Source organism: Protomyctophum parallelum (genome assembly GCF_964188405.1).
Source record: "Protomyctophum parallelum genome assembly, chromosome: 13".
In the NCBI taxonomy this organism is placed as follows: domain Eukaryota; kingdom Metazoa; phylum Chordata; class Actinopteri; order Myctophiformes; family Myctophidae; genus Protomyctophum; species Protomyctophum parallelum.
In genome coordinates this window covers 44,225,899-44,243,650 of record NC_139708.1, presented here as the reverse complement: position 1 = coordinate 44,243,650, position 17,752 = coordinate 44,225,899, and the positions used below count along the sequence as shown (strand labels likewise).

Here is a 17,752-nt window from a genome sequence, read left to right as displayed (position 1 = left end):
TTAATTAATAATGCTTTAAAAAAAAGAAACAAAACAAGGGGGCATGCCGGTTTATCAAATGGAATTCCACAACAAACATGCAGTGTACATGTTTAAATGTTTGTATTTAGTAGTATTCAAATGATCTTTAGAGCATCTTGAATTACACGGTGTGTATTTATTTCAATATACGACAAACAGAAATAATGCCACCACAATTGTCATTTTGTTAGTAGTATTATTCTGTAGTTATATTACCAAATAAATAAAACACACAAACAAAGGCGTCGCGGTCCCATCCTCCAGGTGTTCATGCTGACTGCTCAGGAGGACGTGCGTCCCTCACTGGAGGAGTCCGAGGACGTCCAATCACAGCTGAGCGAGCTACGGAGAACCCTGATGGACCTGGAAGCAGAGTTCACACAGCTGCAGGGACAGGTATGATTGTGCCATAGAGCAGTGGTTCCCAAAGTGGGGTCCGGGGACGCCACAGGGGTCCTTAAGGGAGTTCCAGGGGGTCCCCAGCTAAATGATAGTTATAGGAACCAAATGGACCCTTATGGGTCTGTAACTCTGAGAGTGTACAAACCAAATTAACCCGTTAGGGTTTTAAATTAACATTGATTTTAACATATAAATTGGGGGTCCCAGAGGATACCGGAGAACTCACAATTTTTTCCAACTAGCCGCATCGAACATTCTTCATCAATGTCTTCATCAGTATGCTAACATGCTATCTTCATCAGTGTAACTAAAAAAAGACATTGCATGGATGCACCTGGGACGTATCCTCAGTGATGTTTCCTGAGGTCAAAGGGGTTTCGGGTCTACCAACATCATACCCCTTACTCAGGCGACCCAGCCGGGGTTGATCAAATCCCGATTTACGTCCCAGTAGCTACCCTTTAATCAGTCCATCAGGGAATGAGCAAGGCCACACAATCCGTTGCTCCGGAACTACTGTGCCGGGATTGGGACTGGCAAATTCTGGCGCGTGGAAGGACTAGGCTCTGTGGGTTGACTCCTGTCCGGGCCCCTCCTACGTCTCACCAGGTCCACTCCTGCTCTCACCAGGCCCAGGACCTGTGCGTTGCACCAGAGTCCCAGCACCAGGCACTCCATTCATGAGTGGTGGATTATAATGGCCTAAAGGCCTCAGGTTTGTTGGGCTGGGGCGCTAACCCATACTGCTCACCCGGGAACCGTCTAGTGTAGTATGTCAAACCCACAGATGTTATAGTTCATTTCCAAAGTGATCAAATTATTTTGTGCAATTAAATGGTCAGATAGATAATGATAAAAAGGTGAGTATGTGAATACCAATGATAGTACCAATGATATTGCAGGATATTGTTTACTATTTGAATTACATTGTTTCGGTACTTTGGTGTTTAAACTTTCAGCATTACTACTTCATCTAGTGTAAACTCTAAACAACTATCCTCTCTCTCTCTTTCTCTCTCTCTCTCTCTCTCAATTCAATGCAATTCAAAGGTGAAGTAAAACTAAAATGCACTAAACCGCTAAACAATTACATTGTTTCGGTACTTTGGTGTTTAAACTTTAGCATTACTACTTAATCTAGTGTAAACTCTAAACAACTATCCTCTCTCTCTCTCTTTCTCTCTCAATTCAATGCAATTTAAATGAAGGTTAAGTAAAACTAAAATGCACTAAACCGCGAGTTCTCCGGATACCGTCCCAGAGATAGAAATGCCATTAAATGGGGTCCGTAGACGAATGCATGTCAAACTGAGGGTCCTTGAAATTAATCGGGTTGAGAATAACTGCTACAGCCGTTAAAGTCTTCTCTTATGGGGGTCCCTGGCATATCTTTTCAAATGGGGTTCCGCGGGCTAATTAGACAACAACCTGCAATGTCGCACAGGCAGAAAAGTTGTTTCTATTTGCTCATTTGCACGTCATGTCAATGCTGATATAATTTAACCGTGCTGGCCAGTTAACCTTGTCGGAGTGGCTAATTTAGTAAGTGAGCAAATGTATACAGTTTTGATTTGAAAAAACTAGGGATGCACCGAAAGGGAAATTCTTGGCCGAAACCGAATACCGAACATATGGAAACAGTTGGCCAAAAACCGAATACCGGTCACTAAAAAAGCATTAACATTTTTACATGTAGGCTACCTAAAAATGTTTGTTAAGCACATTAGACCTGGTGTCCCTAAAATTGTCAATTTGTCAAAGATTTGTCATGATGGTTAACATGTAGGCTATCTACAGGTGCACAACATTGTCTCTTTTCACCATGTTGTAGGCCTACGAGCCAAGCTAAAGAACATGTTCCGTCCTCTCACCACTTTTATTCTCTTTTTTTTCTTCTTTTACAAATTGAACCCCATCGTACAAGATGGGAAAGGGGGCAAGGTAGGTTTGCTCAGGGCACCATACAACCTAGAAACACCCCTGATTGCTTCCTCTATTCAAAACACCAAGAACCTGACCCCATTTTAGAGGTTTACTCCAGGCGACCGAAACAAGCCTGAATGCGCTTTGAACTTGTCAAAGCTGTCAACGTTACAAAATGGCATCGAAACTCCTGACTGCTGAATATCAGGTTATCAAGAACGTTGTGCTTCGACCATGATGTGAAAAAGCACTAGGAACTTCAGAAGCAATGGGTGCGGCTGGCTGCAAGTCGTAGCAGGCTGCCATTGTGAATGTAAAGGTCATACCAGTTGATTGGCATTCACACACCCCCTCAGGTGGATTTACCTGGATCATTCAAGTCACATTATTGTGTCTCAGAATCTATGCACAATATGTTGTGCCGCCTCAATGTTTATGCAACGACAGCCAGGAGGATTCAGGCATTGTATTTAAAATAAAATATGTGACACGCTGACATTTAGAGGCTAAGTTTTTGCTTTTGACATCACATTTGTGTTTCTGTAACCTGTTGCGCAAGAAAGCTAAGGGCGCTCTCTAGTGGTAGGTATACAGCAGCCAAACTGTGTGCCATTCAGGGGGGCAGTCAGCCAGATATTTCGTGAAGCCTCATTTGAAATCGGTAGTTCATATAATGGCCTGTTGTGGTGCTGGACTGGACCCAAAAAGCCCCATAGCTCCATAGAGGCCCATGTATTTTGGCCCAACTTCACCTAGACTGTATTACCTTAATAAACATGGTCATGAATACTTTCTTCTTCCAGTCACTAGTTTAAAGTCTCATTTCTAATGTCATGATATTCTTTTTGGAAAATTATGGTCCCATTAATTAAAAAAATGACCATAAAGTCGCATATGTTCTGAGGGGCGTGGCTACCGTTACAGTCTATGATCGGGATTCCCCTCCCACTCAAGAGTCTTCTCCTCCCACTCGAGTCAAAATAAAAACCAACGGAGAAGAAGGGGGGAAGTCCCGCCTCGTTGTCTGGGCAGCCAATGACCAGCTGGTCCAAAACGGAGCCAGCCAATGGCCAGCTGGTACCAAACGGATCTAGAAAGATGGCGACTTACATCAGGAATTAGCATATTATTACAGGCTTCATTTTACGTTCATGTTAGAGCCGGGGAACGCTTTGTCCATATTTTTTACAGTCTATGGTGCCATTGTACTCGGTTTGTAGACTCATATACTAATCCATACCCGTGGATGTGCGTATCTAAACTATATGTATACAGACTTGTGACTGCAATGGTGACTACAGTATGTACAGACCACACAGCCGGTCACTATAGGCAAAAATGCAGCCATCCTCAATTTGGGAGTTAGATATGAGCTCTGTGGTTGTAGTGGAGGAGCTTAGGGATATTTCCCGCTATAATAAAAGCGCCAACATTTGGCGCTTTTAGACGGCGCTATGGCCAAAGATGTATAGACCTGTGCAACATTTGGCGCTTTTAGATTAATTCGTGCGAAAGGTCAGACCAACCTATATGGAGGAGAAAATGGTATGAGAACTATTATGTCATTGTGATTTGTGAGTGACCGTTTTGAAATGACAGTTTCTCTGCTTTGACTAAACACTTAACACATTAGATGTGAGTGCATACTTAAGTATAATATTGAGGTATTTGTACTACAATTTCCAATACTTTTGTATTGTACTTTTACTCCACTACATTTATTTGAAAACTTTAGTTACTAGTTGCTTTGTACTACATTTTGATTATTATTACAAAGCATACATTAACCACTTCAGCCATATACTGTACATTTCGGCAATTGGAAAATTGCCGATCTACATTTTCGCATTGCAACTTTTCAGGACTAGAAAGCCTGCAGTTTCTATTAGCTTGTATTCCCCATTGATGATGTCACTGGAAGACGGTTTCTGAACTGCCCACAGCCCTCCTTTGACCGAGTAGAAAGAAATTGCACCATTTTTTCATGATTATTAGTGAGGACCAGTTATATGAAGATAGGTTGAAAAGTGGTCCTTTAATAGGCTACCCCAAATGTAATATGCATGTATAGGCTACATAATTAAAGTTGGTAGACGAATGGTATACATTTATTTATGCTCCTTTTTAGAAGACAAACTAAAAAGCAACATTTAACAATATAAATAAATTGTTGTAGGCTTAATCATTAATAAACAACGCATCTGCATGCATGCATCTGTGCGTCCACAGTACAGAGGTCCGCCGGTTCTAGTCCAAAACATAAATAAGTCCAGTCCAGATCTGAGTTTGTTGACTTTTCGCTGACCCTCAAACCCTCAAACATCGATAGCACATGGCTAACTTGATAGCCGTAAGCCGTGCCAGTGTGGGGAGACGGATTGGAGGAGGAGGACTGGAGGAGGAAGCGGCGGCGGCTGTAAACGTTCTCCCTCCAGGCCAATAGATTTAATAATGCCAAGTAGGTCTCTGCATTGATACGGTCGACATGTTGTTTTAATCTTGTCTCGCTGTCACTCGCTTAAGTTTTTACTACCGCAAAGCTACCGTTGTAGCCAACTAGCCATTGAATTACAACAGAGAACTTTGGGACATTGAGGGGGCAGAAAACAGCGCCTGAACGCTGTTCATGCAGCCTGGAGTGTGACAAGCTGGGCGGCGCAAATAACAGCAATTAAAGTATTGTACAGTGACAACTACAGTCTCTTTAATGTTTATGTTGTACTATTACTAAAAACGATCTAAAATAAAGGGATTTAAGATCAGAACACGCATTTATTATTATGCAAATTAACCGTATAGCTGATAAGCATACTCGGATATTTCTTAACGGTCGGCTAACCGGCTAGCCGGCTACCCATCCCTAATTTATACATTTGAAAACTTGGAATGGGACATTCTGCATAATAAAAAATGAGCACTGTACACCAATACTTTTGTACTTTTACTCAAGTCAATTTTGAATTCTGGACTTTTACTTGTAACGGAAACGTACTCTTTATTAAGTAAAGAAATATGAGGACTTTTTCCACCTCTGAATTTAGTACTGTGGATCTATCCATCCGTCCTCACTAGGGTGCGTTGCTGGAGAGCCGTGAGTTGGCGGTCAGAGAGAGGTTCAGGGTCCAGCTGGCTCGCCTACAGCAAAGGGCAGATGCTTTTGAGAAGGAGCTGAACATGGTGCTGCAGAACTCGGACCTGCAGGCAGAGGACCACCAGAACCTGCTGGATGTTAAGAACAGGCTGGAGATGGAGATAGGACAATACAGGAGACTGCTGGAAGGCATGCAGGGGAACTGGTACACATTTTCATTAATTTTAACCCATTCTGACCTGAGATCAGATTCTAGAAATGTCTATTACATCCTGACAGTTTCATTATTAACCCATTCTGACCTGAGATCAGATTCTAAACGTGTCTTCGATTTTTCAAAAATAGCAGACCTACAAGCTCATATCGCGCCACTCGGTGGCGCGATATGAGCTTGTAGATCTGCTATTTTTCAATAGCTAAAGCATAACATGATGCCAACACCAAAATGGGTGCCCGGTCAGAATGGGTTAATAAGGCAACATAATATAATTTGATGCTATACCAATCAACATGCAAATTACCCCATTTGGGGGCTTGTCTTAAGAGAAAACTAATTAATTGTATTCCCCCCCCCCCCCCCCCCCTGTACATTAACTAGCATCAATGGTGTTTCTAGTTTGGACTACAGCTCCACTGATCACATCTCTCCCGAGTGGCCTACAACCAACGACACCTTCCAGCTAGTTGCTAACCACACTGATGTCCACGCTGTGAGGCCAGGACTCAGTGCAGAGATCAATAGAGACCACATCAGCGCAACCTCAGGAGGGTCGATGTCACAAACCGTGACAACCACGAGGTCAACTCATGATGTGAGAAGTGCTCAAGGAATCCATGGTGAACACCCAGATGGCTCGTCGACGACAGCGATCAATGCCAGTGGTCTTATCAGTGCATCACTGACATCCACTGGAAACCAAAGGCAGGGCGATGGAAGAGACACCTCTAGCTCACCCAGCAGAAGTGCTCTAGTCGACAGCACAGGGAGACAATCCATGACAATCAGTAGCCAGAAAATAACGATGCTGGATGCAGGTAGCTCAGTGGGAGTAATTACTGACAAAACCGTGAACGTGAATGCATCTCAGATTAGCCAGGATAGAGATGAGTCAACTGGTATTAAAACTACTAAATCGCCGATAGATAACATAGGAAAAGTCATCAGAACAGTTTCCGACACACGTGCCAGCACAGAGGTAAAAACAGTGGACCAAGTACCAAAAGAAACTGCGATTTCAACTCATCTGCAAGGTAAAGATAGAGTTATTCAGACTACAAGTCAGGTGACAAATGCAGAGGCTATTACTGGACAGGTTGCATCTGCGGGGGTTAAGGGTGCAATGCACCAAGTGGAAGGGAACTCAGCACAAGTGCAGAATGTGGTAGAAAAGTCAGCTATACTGCAGAAGGTTGAAAAGTCAGCAACATTGCAGGAAGTGGTGAAAGACTCAACAAAGGGGCAGGTCAATAACTTAAGTAATATTGTCAGAACGATTCCTGAAACACAAGCCAGCACAGCACTAAAAACAGTGGTCCAAATGGAGAGAGAAAGTATGATGTTGACGGATAAATCTATCCATGCAAGTCAGGAGACAAACACAGCAAGTGTTAATCGTAGCATGGTAACCAGCACAGCAAGTGGTAGTGCTAGCACACTAATCAGCACAGCAAGTGGTAGTGCTAGCACACTAACCAATACAGTGAGTGGTAGTGCTAGCACACTAACCAGTACAGCGAGTGGTAGTGGTAGCACGCTAACCAGTACAACAGTAAGTGGTATTGCTAGCATGCTAACAACCACAGCAAGTGGTATTGGTAGCATACTAACCGGCACAGCAAGTGGTATTGGTAGCATGCTAACCAGCACTGCAAGTGGTATTGGTAGCTTGCTAACCAGAACAGCCAGTGGTAGTGGTACCATGCTAAACAGTCCAGAAGGTGGTATTGGTAGCATGCTAACCAACACAACGAGTGGTAGTGCTAGCATCTTAACCAACACAGCGAGCTGTACTAGTAGCACCAGAACAGCCAGTGGTAGTGGTACCACACCTACCAGCCCAGAAGGTGGTATTGGTAGAACGCTAACCAGCACAGTAAGTGATAGTGGTATAACACTAACTAGCACAGCAAGTGGGATTGGGAGCATGTTAACCAGCACAGAAAGTACTGCTGGTAGCACACTAATCAGAACAGCCAGTGGTAGTGCTAGCATGCTAACCAGCACAGAAGCTGTTATTGCTAGCAGTAGTAGTAGTAGCATCTTAACCAACACAGCGAGTGTTGGTAGCATGCTAAACAGAACAGCCAATGGTAGTGGTACCACGCTAACCAGCCCAGAAGGTGGTATTGGTAGAACACTAACTAGCACAGCAAGTGGGGTTGGGAGCAAGTTAACCAGCACAGAAAGTAGTGCTGGTAGCACGCTAATCAGAACAGCCAGCGGTAGTGGTACCATGTTAACCAGCTCAGTGAGTGGTAGTGGTAGCATCTTAACCAATACAGCGAGTGGTAGTGCTAACATCTTAACCAACACAGCGAGTGGTAATATGCTAACCACAACAGCCAGCGGTACTGGTACCACGCTAACCAGCCCAAAAGGTAGTATTGGTAGCACGCTAACCAGCTCAGCGAGTGGTACTGGTAGCACCCTGACTAGCAAAGCCAGCTGTAGTGCTAGCACGCTAAACAGCACAGTTAGTGGTAGTGCTAGCATCTTCACCAACACAGCAAGTGGTGGTAGCACGCTAACCAGCAAAGTAGGTGGGATTGGTAGCATGATAGCCAGTACAGCGAGTGGTAGTGCTAGCATGCAAACCAGCACAGCAAGTGGTATTGGTAGCATGCTAAATAGAACAGCCAGTGGTAGTGGTACCACGCTAACCAGCCCAGAAGGTGGTATTGGTAGCACGCTAATCAGCACAGTAAGTGATAGTGGTAGAACACTAACTAGCACAGCAAGTGGGATTGAGAGCATGTTAACCAGCACAGAAAGTAGTGCTGGTAGCACGCTAATCAGAACAGCCAGCGGTAGTGGTACCATGCTAACCAGCTCAGTGAGTGGTAGTGGTAACATCTTAACCAACACAGCAAGTGGTAGCACGCTAACCAGCAAAGTAGGTGGGATTGGTAGCATGATAGCCAGTACAGCGAGTGGTAGTGCTAGCATGCAATCCAGCACAGCAAGTGGTATTGGTAGCATGCTAAACAGAACAGCCAGTGGTAGTGGTACCACGCTAACCAGCACAGTAAGTGATAATGGTAGAACACTAACTAGCACAGCAAGTGGGATTGAGAGCATGTTAACCAGCACAGAAAGTAGTGCTGTTAGCACACAAATCGGAACAGCCAGCGGTAGTGGTACCATGCTAACCAGCTCAGTGAGTGGCAGTGGTAGCATCTTAACCAATACAGCGAGTGGTAGTGCTAACATCTTAACCAACACAGCAAGTGGTATTGGTAGCACTCTAACCAGAACAGCCAGTGGTAGTGGTATCACACTAACCAGCCCAGAAGGTGGTATTGGTAGTACACTAACCAGCACAGTAAGTGATAATGGTAGAACACTAACTAGCACAGCAAGTGGGATTAGGAGCATGTTAACCAGCACAGAAAGTACTGCTGGTAGCACACTAATCAGAACAGCCAGTGGTAGTGGTGCCACGCCAACCAGCCCAAAAGGTAGTATTGGTAGCACGCTAACCAGCTCAATGAGTGGTACTAGTAGCACCCTAACTAGTGAAGCCAGCGGTAGTGCTAGCACGCTAACCATCACAGCAAGTGGTAGTGCTAGCAGCTTAACCAACACAGCGAGTGGTGGTAGCACGCTAACCAGTAGTGCAGGTGGGATTGGTAGCATGATAGCCAGTACAGCGAGTGGTAGTGCTAGCATGCAAACCAGCACAGCAAGTGGTATTGGTAGCATGCTAAACAGAACAGCCAATGGTAGTGGTACCACACTGACCAACCCAGAAGGCGGTAGTGCTAGCACACTAACCAACACTGTAAGTGGTATTTGTACCACACTAACCAGTACAATGAGTGTTAGTGGCAACACAGTAAACAGCACAGGAAATGGTGGCAGTTGTGGTAGCACACTCACCGGAACAGAAGGTAGTACTGGTGTCATGCTAACCAGAACATCCAGCGGTAGTAGTGCCACTCTAACCAGCAGTGCAGGTGGTATTGGTACCACACTAACCAGCCCAGAAGGTGGTTTTGGTAACATGCTATCCAGCACAGAAGGTGGTATTGGTACCACGCTAACCAGCACAGAAAGTGTTATTGGTAGTACGCTAACCAGTACAGTGAGTGGTACTGGTAGCATGTTAAACAGTACTGCGAGTGGGATTGGAAGTGCGTTAACCAGCAAAGAAAGTGGTACTGGTAGCACCCTAACCAGAGCAGCCAGCAGTAGTGATTGCACAGTATCCAGCAGAGCAGGTGGTATTGGTAGCATGCTAACAAGAACAGCCAGTGGTAGTAGTACCACAATAACCAGCCCAGAAGGTGGCATTGGTAGCACGCTAACCAGCTTAGCGACTGGCAGTGCTAGCATCTTAAACAGCACAGCAAGTGGTGGTACCACGCTAACCAGCAGAGCAGGTGGTATTGATAGCACGCTAACCAGTACAGTGAGTGATACTGGTAGGATGTTACACAGAACAGAAAGTACTGCTGGTAGCATGCTAACCAGTACAGCGAGTGGTATTGAAAGCACGTTAACCAGCAAAGAAAGTGGTACTGGTAGCACTCTAACCAGAGCAGCCAGCGGTAGTGCTAGCCCTCTATCCAGCAGAGCAGGTGGTATTGGTAGCATGCTAACAAGAACAGCAAGCAGTATTGGTAGCATGTTGACCAGCCCAGAAGGTGGTACTGCTAGCGTGCTAACCAGCACTGTAAGTGTTAGTGGTACCACACTAACCAGTACAGTAAGTGGTATTGCTAGCACGCTAACCAGAACAGTGAGTGGTAGTGGTAACACGGTAACCACCAGTGCCGGTAGTATTGGTGGCATGCTAACAAGAACAGAAGGTGGTAATGGTAGCATGCTAAACAGCACAGCAGGTGAAAGTGGTATTACACTAACCAGTACAGCACATGGTAGTAGTAAACTAACCAGCACTGTGGGTGGTATTGGTAGCACGCTAACCACAACATCGAGTGGTAGTGTAGACGGAGTGAGTCAGGGAACAAAGACAGAGGCTTTTATTGAACAGGTTGTGTCTGAGCTGGATAACGCAACGCTCCCAGAGGCAGAAACCACAATTATCACAGCAAACACAAAGGTGGACACAGAGAGACCAACAGGGGCAGAGGGAAGAAGACAGAAGGGAACCCATGTTAATATAGTGGAAATTAGAGAGACTTATGAATGGTTAGTGCAAAACTTCTATACTGACTCTGACCCCGAGGACTCTGACCCCGAGGACAGCTCAGGTGATATTCAAAACAATGCTGAAGATGACGACGAATTGTTTATGAGTTGTGCATCTGACATGCATAGGAGGTTGAATACAGTAACAGTTGAGAAATACATTCTGTCTACAAAAGACGAGCGAGAGGCTGAAGCATTCAGCAGAGGTCAGAAAGGCTCCAGAGACAGCCGACCCACAGAGGCCACAAATGCTGTGAGGGACAGTAGCGCAGCTGCTACATTTGGTAGCATGTCTGCGGGAGCTAGCAATGGAGGTAATGGTAATGCACTAACCAGCAAAGCAAGTGGTAGTGGTGGCATGCTAACCAGCATAGCAGATGGTAGTGGTAGCGTTAGCACACTATCCAGCACAGCAAGTGTGCCAAGTGGTAGTGTTAGCACACTAACCAGCACAGCAGGTGGTAGTAGTAGCAGCACGCTAACCTGTACAGCAAGTGCAGCAAGTGGTAGTGTTAGTATGCTAACCAGCACGGCAAGTGGTAGTAGTGTTAAGACTCTAACGAGAGCAGCAGGTGGTATTGGTAGCATGCTAACAAGCACAGCAAGTGCAGCAAGTGGTAGCGTGAGCACGCTAACCAGCACAGCAGCCGGTACTGGTAGCACGCATACCAGTACAGCAGATCATAGTGGTAGTACACAAACCAAATCTGCAACCAGTACCACTCTAACCAGCACAGCCGGTGTCATTGGTAGCATGCTAAGCAGCACAGCAGAGAGTAGTGGTAGCACGGTAAGCAAAACAGCAAGTGGTACTGGTAGTACTCTAACCAGCATAGCTGGTGGTATTGGTAGCATGCTAACCAGAAATCCAAGTGGTACCACGCTAACCAGCACAGCAAGTGCAGCAAGTGGTAGTGTGAGCACGCAAACCAGCACAGCAACTGGTATTGGTAGTATGCTAACCAGTGCAGCAAGTGGTAGTGGTAGCATGCTAACCAGCACAGTCAGTGGCATTGGTAGCACGCTAACCAAAACGGCAAGTGGTACTGGTAGTACTCTAACCAGCACTGCTGATGGTATTGGTAGCATGCTAAACAGAAATTCCAGTGGTAGCACGCTAACCAGCACAGAAGAGAGTACAAAACCAACAAGTGGTATTGGTAGCATGCTAACCAGTGCAGCAGGTGCAGCAAGTGGTAGCGGTAGCATGCTAACCAGCAGAGAAGTTGGTACTGGTATCACGCTTACCAGTACAGAAGATCGTAGTGGTTGTACACAAATCAAATCAGCAACCAGTAGCACTCTAACGAGCACATCCAGTGGTATTGGCAGCATGCTAACCAGCACAACCGGTGGCATTGGTAGCATGCTAAGCAGCACAGCAGAGAGTAGTGGTAGCACACTAACCAAAACAGCAAGTGGTACTGGTAGTACTCTAACCAGCACAGCTGGTGGTATTGGTAGCATGCTAACCAGAAATCCAAGTGGTACCACGCTAACCAGCACAGCAAGTACAGCAAGTGGTAGTGTGAGCATGCAAACCAGCACAGCAGCTGGTAGTGTGAGCATGCAAACCAGCACAGCAAGTGGTAGCGGTAGCACGCTAACCAGCACAGCCGGTGGCATTGGTAGCATGCTAACCAAAACAGCAAGTGGTACTGGTAGTACTCTAACCAGCACTGGTGATGGTATTGGTAGCATGCTAAACAGAAATGCAAGTGGTAGCACGCTAACCAGCACAGAAAAGAGTACAAAACCAACAAGTGGTATTGGTAGCATGCTAACTGGAGCAGTAAGTGGTAGTGGTATCACACTAACCAGCTCTGCTAGTGGTATTGGTAGCATGCTAACCAGTGCAGCAGGTGCAGCAAGTGGTAGCGGTAGCATGCTAACCAGCAGAGAAGTTGGTACTGGTCTCACGCTTACCAGTACAGCAGATCGTATTGGTAGTACACAAACCAAATCAGCAACCAGTAGCACTCTAACGAGCACAGCCAGTGGTATTGGCAGCATGCTAACCAGCACAACCGGTGGCATTGGTAGCATGCTAAGCAGCACAGCAGAGAGTAGTGGTAGCACACTAACCAAAACAGCATGTGGTACTGGTAGTAATCTAACCAGCACAGCTGGTGGTATTGGTAGCATGCTAACCAGAAATCCAAGTGGTACCACGCTAACCAGCACAGCAAGTGCAGCAAGTGGTAGTGTGAGCATGCAAACCAGCACAGCAGCTGGTATTGGTAGCATGCTAACCAGTGCAGCAAGTGGTAGCAGTAGCACGCTAACCAGCACAGCCGGTGGAATTGGTAGCATGCTAACCAAAACAGCAAGTGGTACTGGTAGTACTCTAACCAGCACTGTTGATGGTACTGGTAGCATGCTAACCATAAATGCAAGTGGTAGCACGCTAACCAGCACAGAAAATAGTACAAAACCAACAAGTGGTATTGGCAGCATGCTAACTGGAGCAGTAAGTGGTAGTGGTAGCACACTAACCAGCTCTGCTAGTGGTATTGGTAGCATGCTAACCAGAAGTTCAAGTGGTACCACGCTAACCAGTGCAGCAAGTGCAGCAAGTGGTAGTGTGAGCACGCAAACCAGCACAGCAGCTGGTATTGGTAGTATGCTAACCAGTGCAGCAGGTGCAGAAAATGGTATTGGTAGCATGCTAACCAGAACATCCAGTGGTAGCACGCTAACCAGCACAGAAGAGAGTACAAAACCAACAAGTGGTATTGGTAGCATGCTAACTGGAGCTGTAAGTGGTAGTGGTAGCACACTAACCAGCACAGCTGGTGGTATTGGTAGCATGCTAACCAGAAATTCAAGTGGTACCATGTTAACCAGCACAGCAAGTGCAGCAAGTGGGAGTGTAGGCACGCGGACGAGCACAGCAGCTGGTATTGGTAGCATGCTAACCAATGCAGCAGGTGCAGCAAGTGGCAGCGGTAGCACGCTAACCAGCACAGCCGGTGGCATTGGTAGCATGCTAATCAAAACAGCAAGTGGTAGTGGTAGCACACTAACCAGCTCTGCTAGTGGTATTGGTAGCATGCTAACCAGTGCAGCAAGTGGTAGCGGTAGCATGCTAACCAGCAGAGAAGTTGGTACTGGTATCACGCTTACCAGTACAGCAGATCGTAGTGGTAGTACACAAACCAAATCAGCAACCAGTAGCACTCCAACGAGCACAGCCAGTGGTATTGGCAGCATGCTAACCAGCACAACCGGTGGCATTGGTAGCATGCTAAGCAGCACAGCAGAGAGTAGTGGTAGTACACTAACCAAAACAGCAGGTGGTACTGGTAGTACTCTAACCAGCACAGCTGGTGGTATTGGTAGCATGCTAACCAGAAATTCAAGTGGTACCACGCTAACCAGCACAGCAAGTGCAGCAAGTGGGAGTGTGAGCACGCGGACGAGCACAGCAGCTGGTATTGGTAGCATGCTAACCAGTGCAGCAGGTGTAGCAAGTGGTAGCAGTATCACGCTAACCAGCACAGCCGGTGGCATTGGTAGCATGCTAACCAAAACAGCAAGTGGTATTGGTAGTACTCTAACCAGCACTGCTGATGGTATTGGTAGCACGCTAACCAGTACAGAAGAGAGTACAAAACCAACAAGTGGTATTGGTAGCATGCTAACTGGGGCAGTAAGTGCAGCAAGTGGTAGCGGTAGCATGCTAACCAGCAGAGAAGTTGATACTGGTATCACACTTACCAATACAGCAGATCGTAGTGGTAGTACACAAACCAAATCACCAACCAGTAGCACTCTAACGAGCACAGCCAGTGGTATTGGGAGCATGCTAACCAGCACAACCGGTGGCATTGGTAGCATGCTAAGCAGCACAGCAGAGAGTAGTGGTAGCACACTAACCAAAACAGCAAGTGGTACTGGTAGTACTCGAACCAGCACAGATGGTGGTATTGGTAGCATGCTAACCAGAAATTCAAGTGGTAGCACTCTAACCAGCACAGCCGGTGGTATTGGTAGCATGCTAACCAAATCGGCAAGCGGTAGCATACTAACCAGCACAACAGATCGTAGCGGTAGCACTATAACTGGAACAGTAAGTAGTAGTGGTAGCACACTGAGCAGCAGAGCAGGTGGTATTGGTAGCATTCTAACCAGAACAGCAAGTGGTAGTGGTAGCACACTAACCAGCACAGCAGAGGGTACAACAACAACAAGTGGTATTGGTAGCACTCTAACCAGCACAGCCGGTGGTATTGGTAGCATGCTAACCAGAACAGCAAGTGGTAGCACGCCAACCGGCACAGAAGATAGTGGTAGCACACAAACCAAAACAGCAAGTGCTAGTGGTAGCGTGCTAACCAAAACAGTAAGCAGTAGCACTCCAGCCAGCACAGCTGGTGGTATTGGCAGCACGCTCATCAAAAATGCTAGTGGTATTGGTAGTATGCTAACCAGAACAGCAAGTGGTAGTGGTAGCACGCTAACCAGCACAAAATATCCTAGCACTCTAACCGGAGCAGCAACTAGCAGCCCACTAACAAGCACAGCAGAGATTAGTGGTAGCACGTTAGCCAAAACAGCAAGCAGTAGTGGTAGCACTCTAACCAGCACAGCCGGTGGTATTGGTACCACGCTAACCAGCATAGCTAGCGGTAGTACGCAAACCAGTACAGCAAGTGGTAGGAGTACATTAACCAGCATAGCAAGTGGTAGTGGTAGTACAGTAACCAGTACCGTAACCAGTAGAGCAAGTGGTAGTACAGTAACCAGTACAGCAAGTGGTAGTGGCAGCACGCAAACTAGCACAGCAAGCGGAGTCAGGGTGAGTGTAACTGGGGCTGGGCAACGAGCACTCAGCCCCACACCACTCAGCCCAGGGGGCAGATTTGGCGGTGGGGATTACAAGTTCTACAGTTCGAGTATCGGACGAACGAGCAGCACCAGTATCGGTGGAAGAGTCAGCACAAGCTCAGGAACTAGCGGAACTTTCGGCACTAGCGCAGGCAGCGGTGGGCAAGTCAGCACTAGTGCAGGAAGGGATGGAAGAGTTAGCATCAGTGCAGGAAGTGGTGGGCGACTGAGCACTAGCGCAGGGAGTGGTAGCAGACTCAGTACTAGTGCAGGTAGTGGAGGACAACTGAGCACCAGCGCAGGGAGTGGTAGCAGACCGAGTATTAGCACAGGGAGCGGTGGCAGGCTCAGCACTAGTGCAGGAAGTGGAGGGCGACTGAGCACTAGCGCAGGGAGTGGTAGCAGACTCAGTACTAGTGCAGGTAGTGGAGGACGACTGAGCACTAGTGCAGGTAGTGGAGGCAGACTTAGCACTAGCGCAGGGAGCAGTGGAAGGCTCAGTACCAGCGTGGGCAGTGGTGCCAGACTGAGTAGCGCGAGCAGCGGTGGGAGGCTCAGCGCCAGCGGAGTCCCCGGCAACTTCAGGGTAACCAGTCCGGCCAGGTACGGCAGCTCGGGCAGCGGGGAGTGGAAGCCCACATACAGCTCAGCGACCGGACGCATGAGCAGCGTGGGCGGCGTGGTGAGGACCAACGTCACAGGGGGGAGGGTGATTACCAGCAGTGATGGGCCAATCGCGGGTAGTGGGGCCACAGGGGGCCCCAGGGAGCGGATCAGCGTGTGCAAGATGACGGCCCTGAGCATCTCGGCCGCAGGGAGGGAGAGGAGCCAGGACAAGGCTGCAGGTACGAGCACATCTTTGTACATCTCCAAGGCACGAGCACCTATGCACGCACGCACCCACACACCTCAATGTCTGTGTTACATATGTCAAATATAGTTTTATCTGATCGAACATGAATCAAATGTTTATTATCTCCATGATTGGGAAATAAGGGGTCAACATTTTATTCTTGTATACTAAGTTAATTTACTAAGTTCATGTTTGTTTGTTTGTTTCTTTGATTGATTGATTGAATACTAGTCATTCAGGCTAAACGGATAACACAAACAAGTCCTGGGGTCTTGATTCCGTTTTGTGTCTTATCTCTGTCTCTCTGTTTCTCTCTCTCTCTCTCTCTTTCTCTAGGTGCCAGTCCTGGGGTCCAACACTGGTTGGCCACGGGGGTTGGGGGCCGGGGAGGTGACCCTAGTGGTGACCTCAGTGGCATCAACCCCCTCTGATTGGACAACGGTAGAAGCAGCCATGAAGACATCTAAACCCACTCTAGCTGACACACAAAATATACTTGCATGCACGCACGCACACATGCACACACACGCACGCACACACAATGGAACATCAGCTCAGAGTATCAACCTGTGTTTCACCATTGTATGCACTAGCACTGATTTAGCCATACTCAAATTATAAATATGCTTAACACTATTATCATTGGTTGTGGGCAGACTCCAAATAATGCTTCATATTTTCTATAATAAACCTGCAGGATTTTATTTCCTATTTTAATTCTAACTAAGACTAAAATCTGGCCTGTCTCTAATCTCTGAGTTGAAATATTTCACGCAAGTTGTGTCATGATCAACTCTCCAGGAAATGTCCAGATCTGATCATGTGGAGTGAGTGCAGAGCGAAAGAGTTCGTTTTAAACTGCAGTTTTTCCTGGGATCAGTTTCTTCAGCTTCTGTATAAAATGCACTGTTGAGTACCTGACAGTACATCACCATAATGTTTACCTTTGAGGTGGTATGCATTATTATTATTAAACGTCTTTATGTTAACTTGTTGCCCTATCTCTAAATGGTAGTTTGTTATTTTCGTTTTTCCTCTGTGTTTTTTTATTTGTCTTGCAAGTTCTATTCTGTCAAATAAAGTGGACTGGTAAGGGTAAGGTATTGTAATGAGTTTACAAAGTGTGAGAGTGACTGTCATTGGACAGTTCTGGTGGAGAGTTCCAATCTGACCACAAGATGGTAGCAGAGTCACAGTCCTGCCAAAATATTCATGACTGTGTTTGTCACATGCCCATGCAAGTAGACCTACAGTACTT

At 46.6% G+C, this 17,752-nt stretch overlaps 2 protein-coding genes across 2 annotated transcripts in view; both read left to right on the top strand.

The window, feature by feature from the left end:
• LOC310868706 (uncharacterized protein) overlaps positions 1-8,542 on the top strand; it is a gene marked incomplete at its 3' end in the record, with an annotated part of 15,228 nt that extends 6,686 nt beyond the window's left edge. Inside the window, exons 6-9 of the mRNA XM_083779162.1 lie at positions 286-417; positions 5,419-5,642; positions 6,036-7,716; positions 8,525-8,542. Of these exons, the coding sequence (XP_083635288.1) occupies positions 286-417; positions 5,419-5,642; positions 6,036-7,716; positions 8,525-8,542 (2,055 nt within the window). The remainder of the gene's footprint in view (positions 1-285; positions 418-5,418; positions 5,643-6,035; positions 7,717-8,524) is intronic.
• Positions 8,543-14,483: 5,941 nt separating this feature from the next.
• LOC310869495 (uncharacterized protein) lies at positions 14,484-17,489 on the top strand. The gene is made up of 2 exons (XM_083780261.1): positions 14,484-16,486; positions 16,831-17,489. The coding sequence occupies exons 1-2, from the start codon at positions 14,491-14,493 to the stop codon at positions 16,923-16,925; spliced, it is 2,091 nt and encodes a 696-aa protein (XP_083636387.1). The 5' UTR covers positions 14,484-14,490; the 3' UTR covers positions 16,926-17,489.
• The last annotated feature ends 263 nt before the right edge of the window (positions 17,490-17,752 follow it).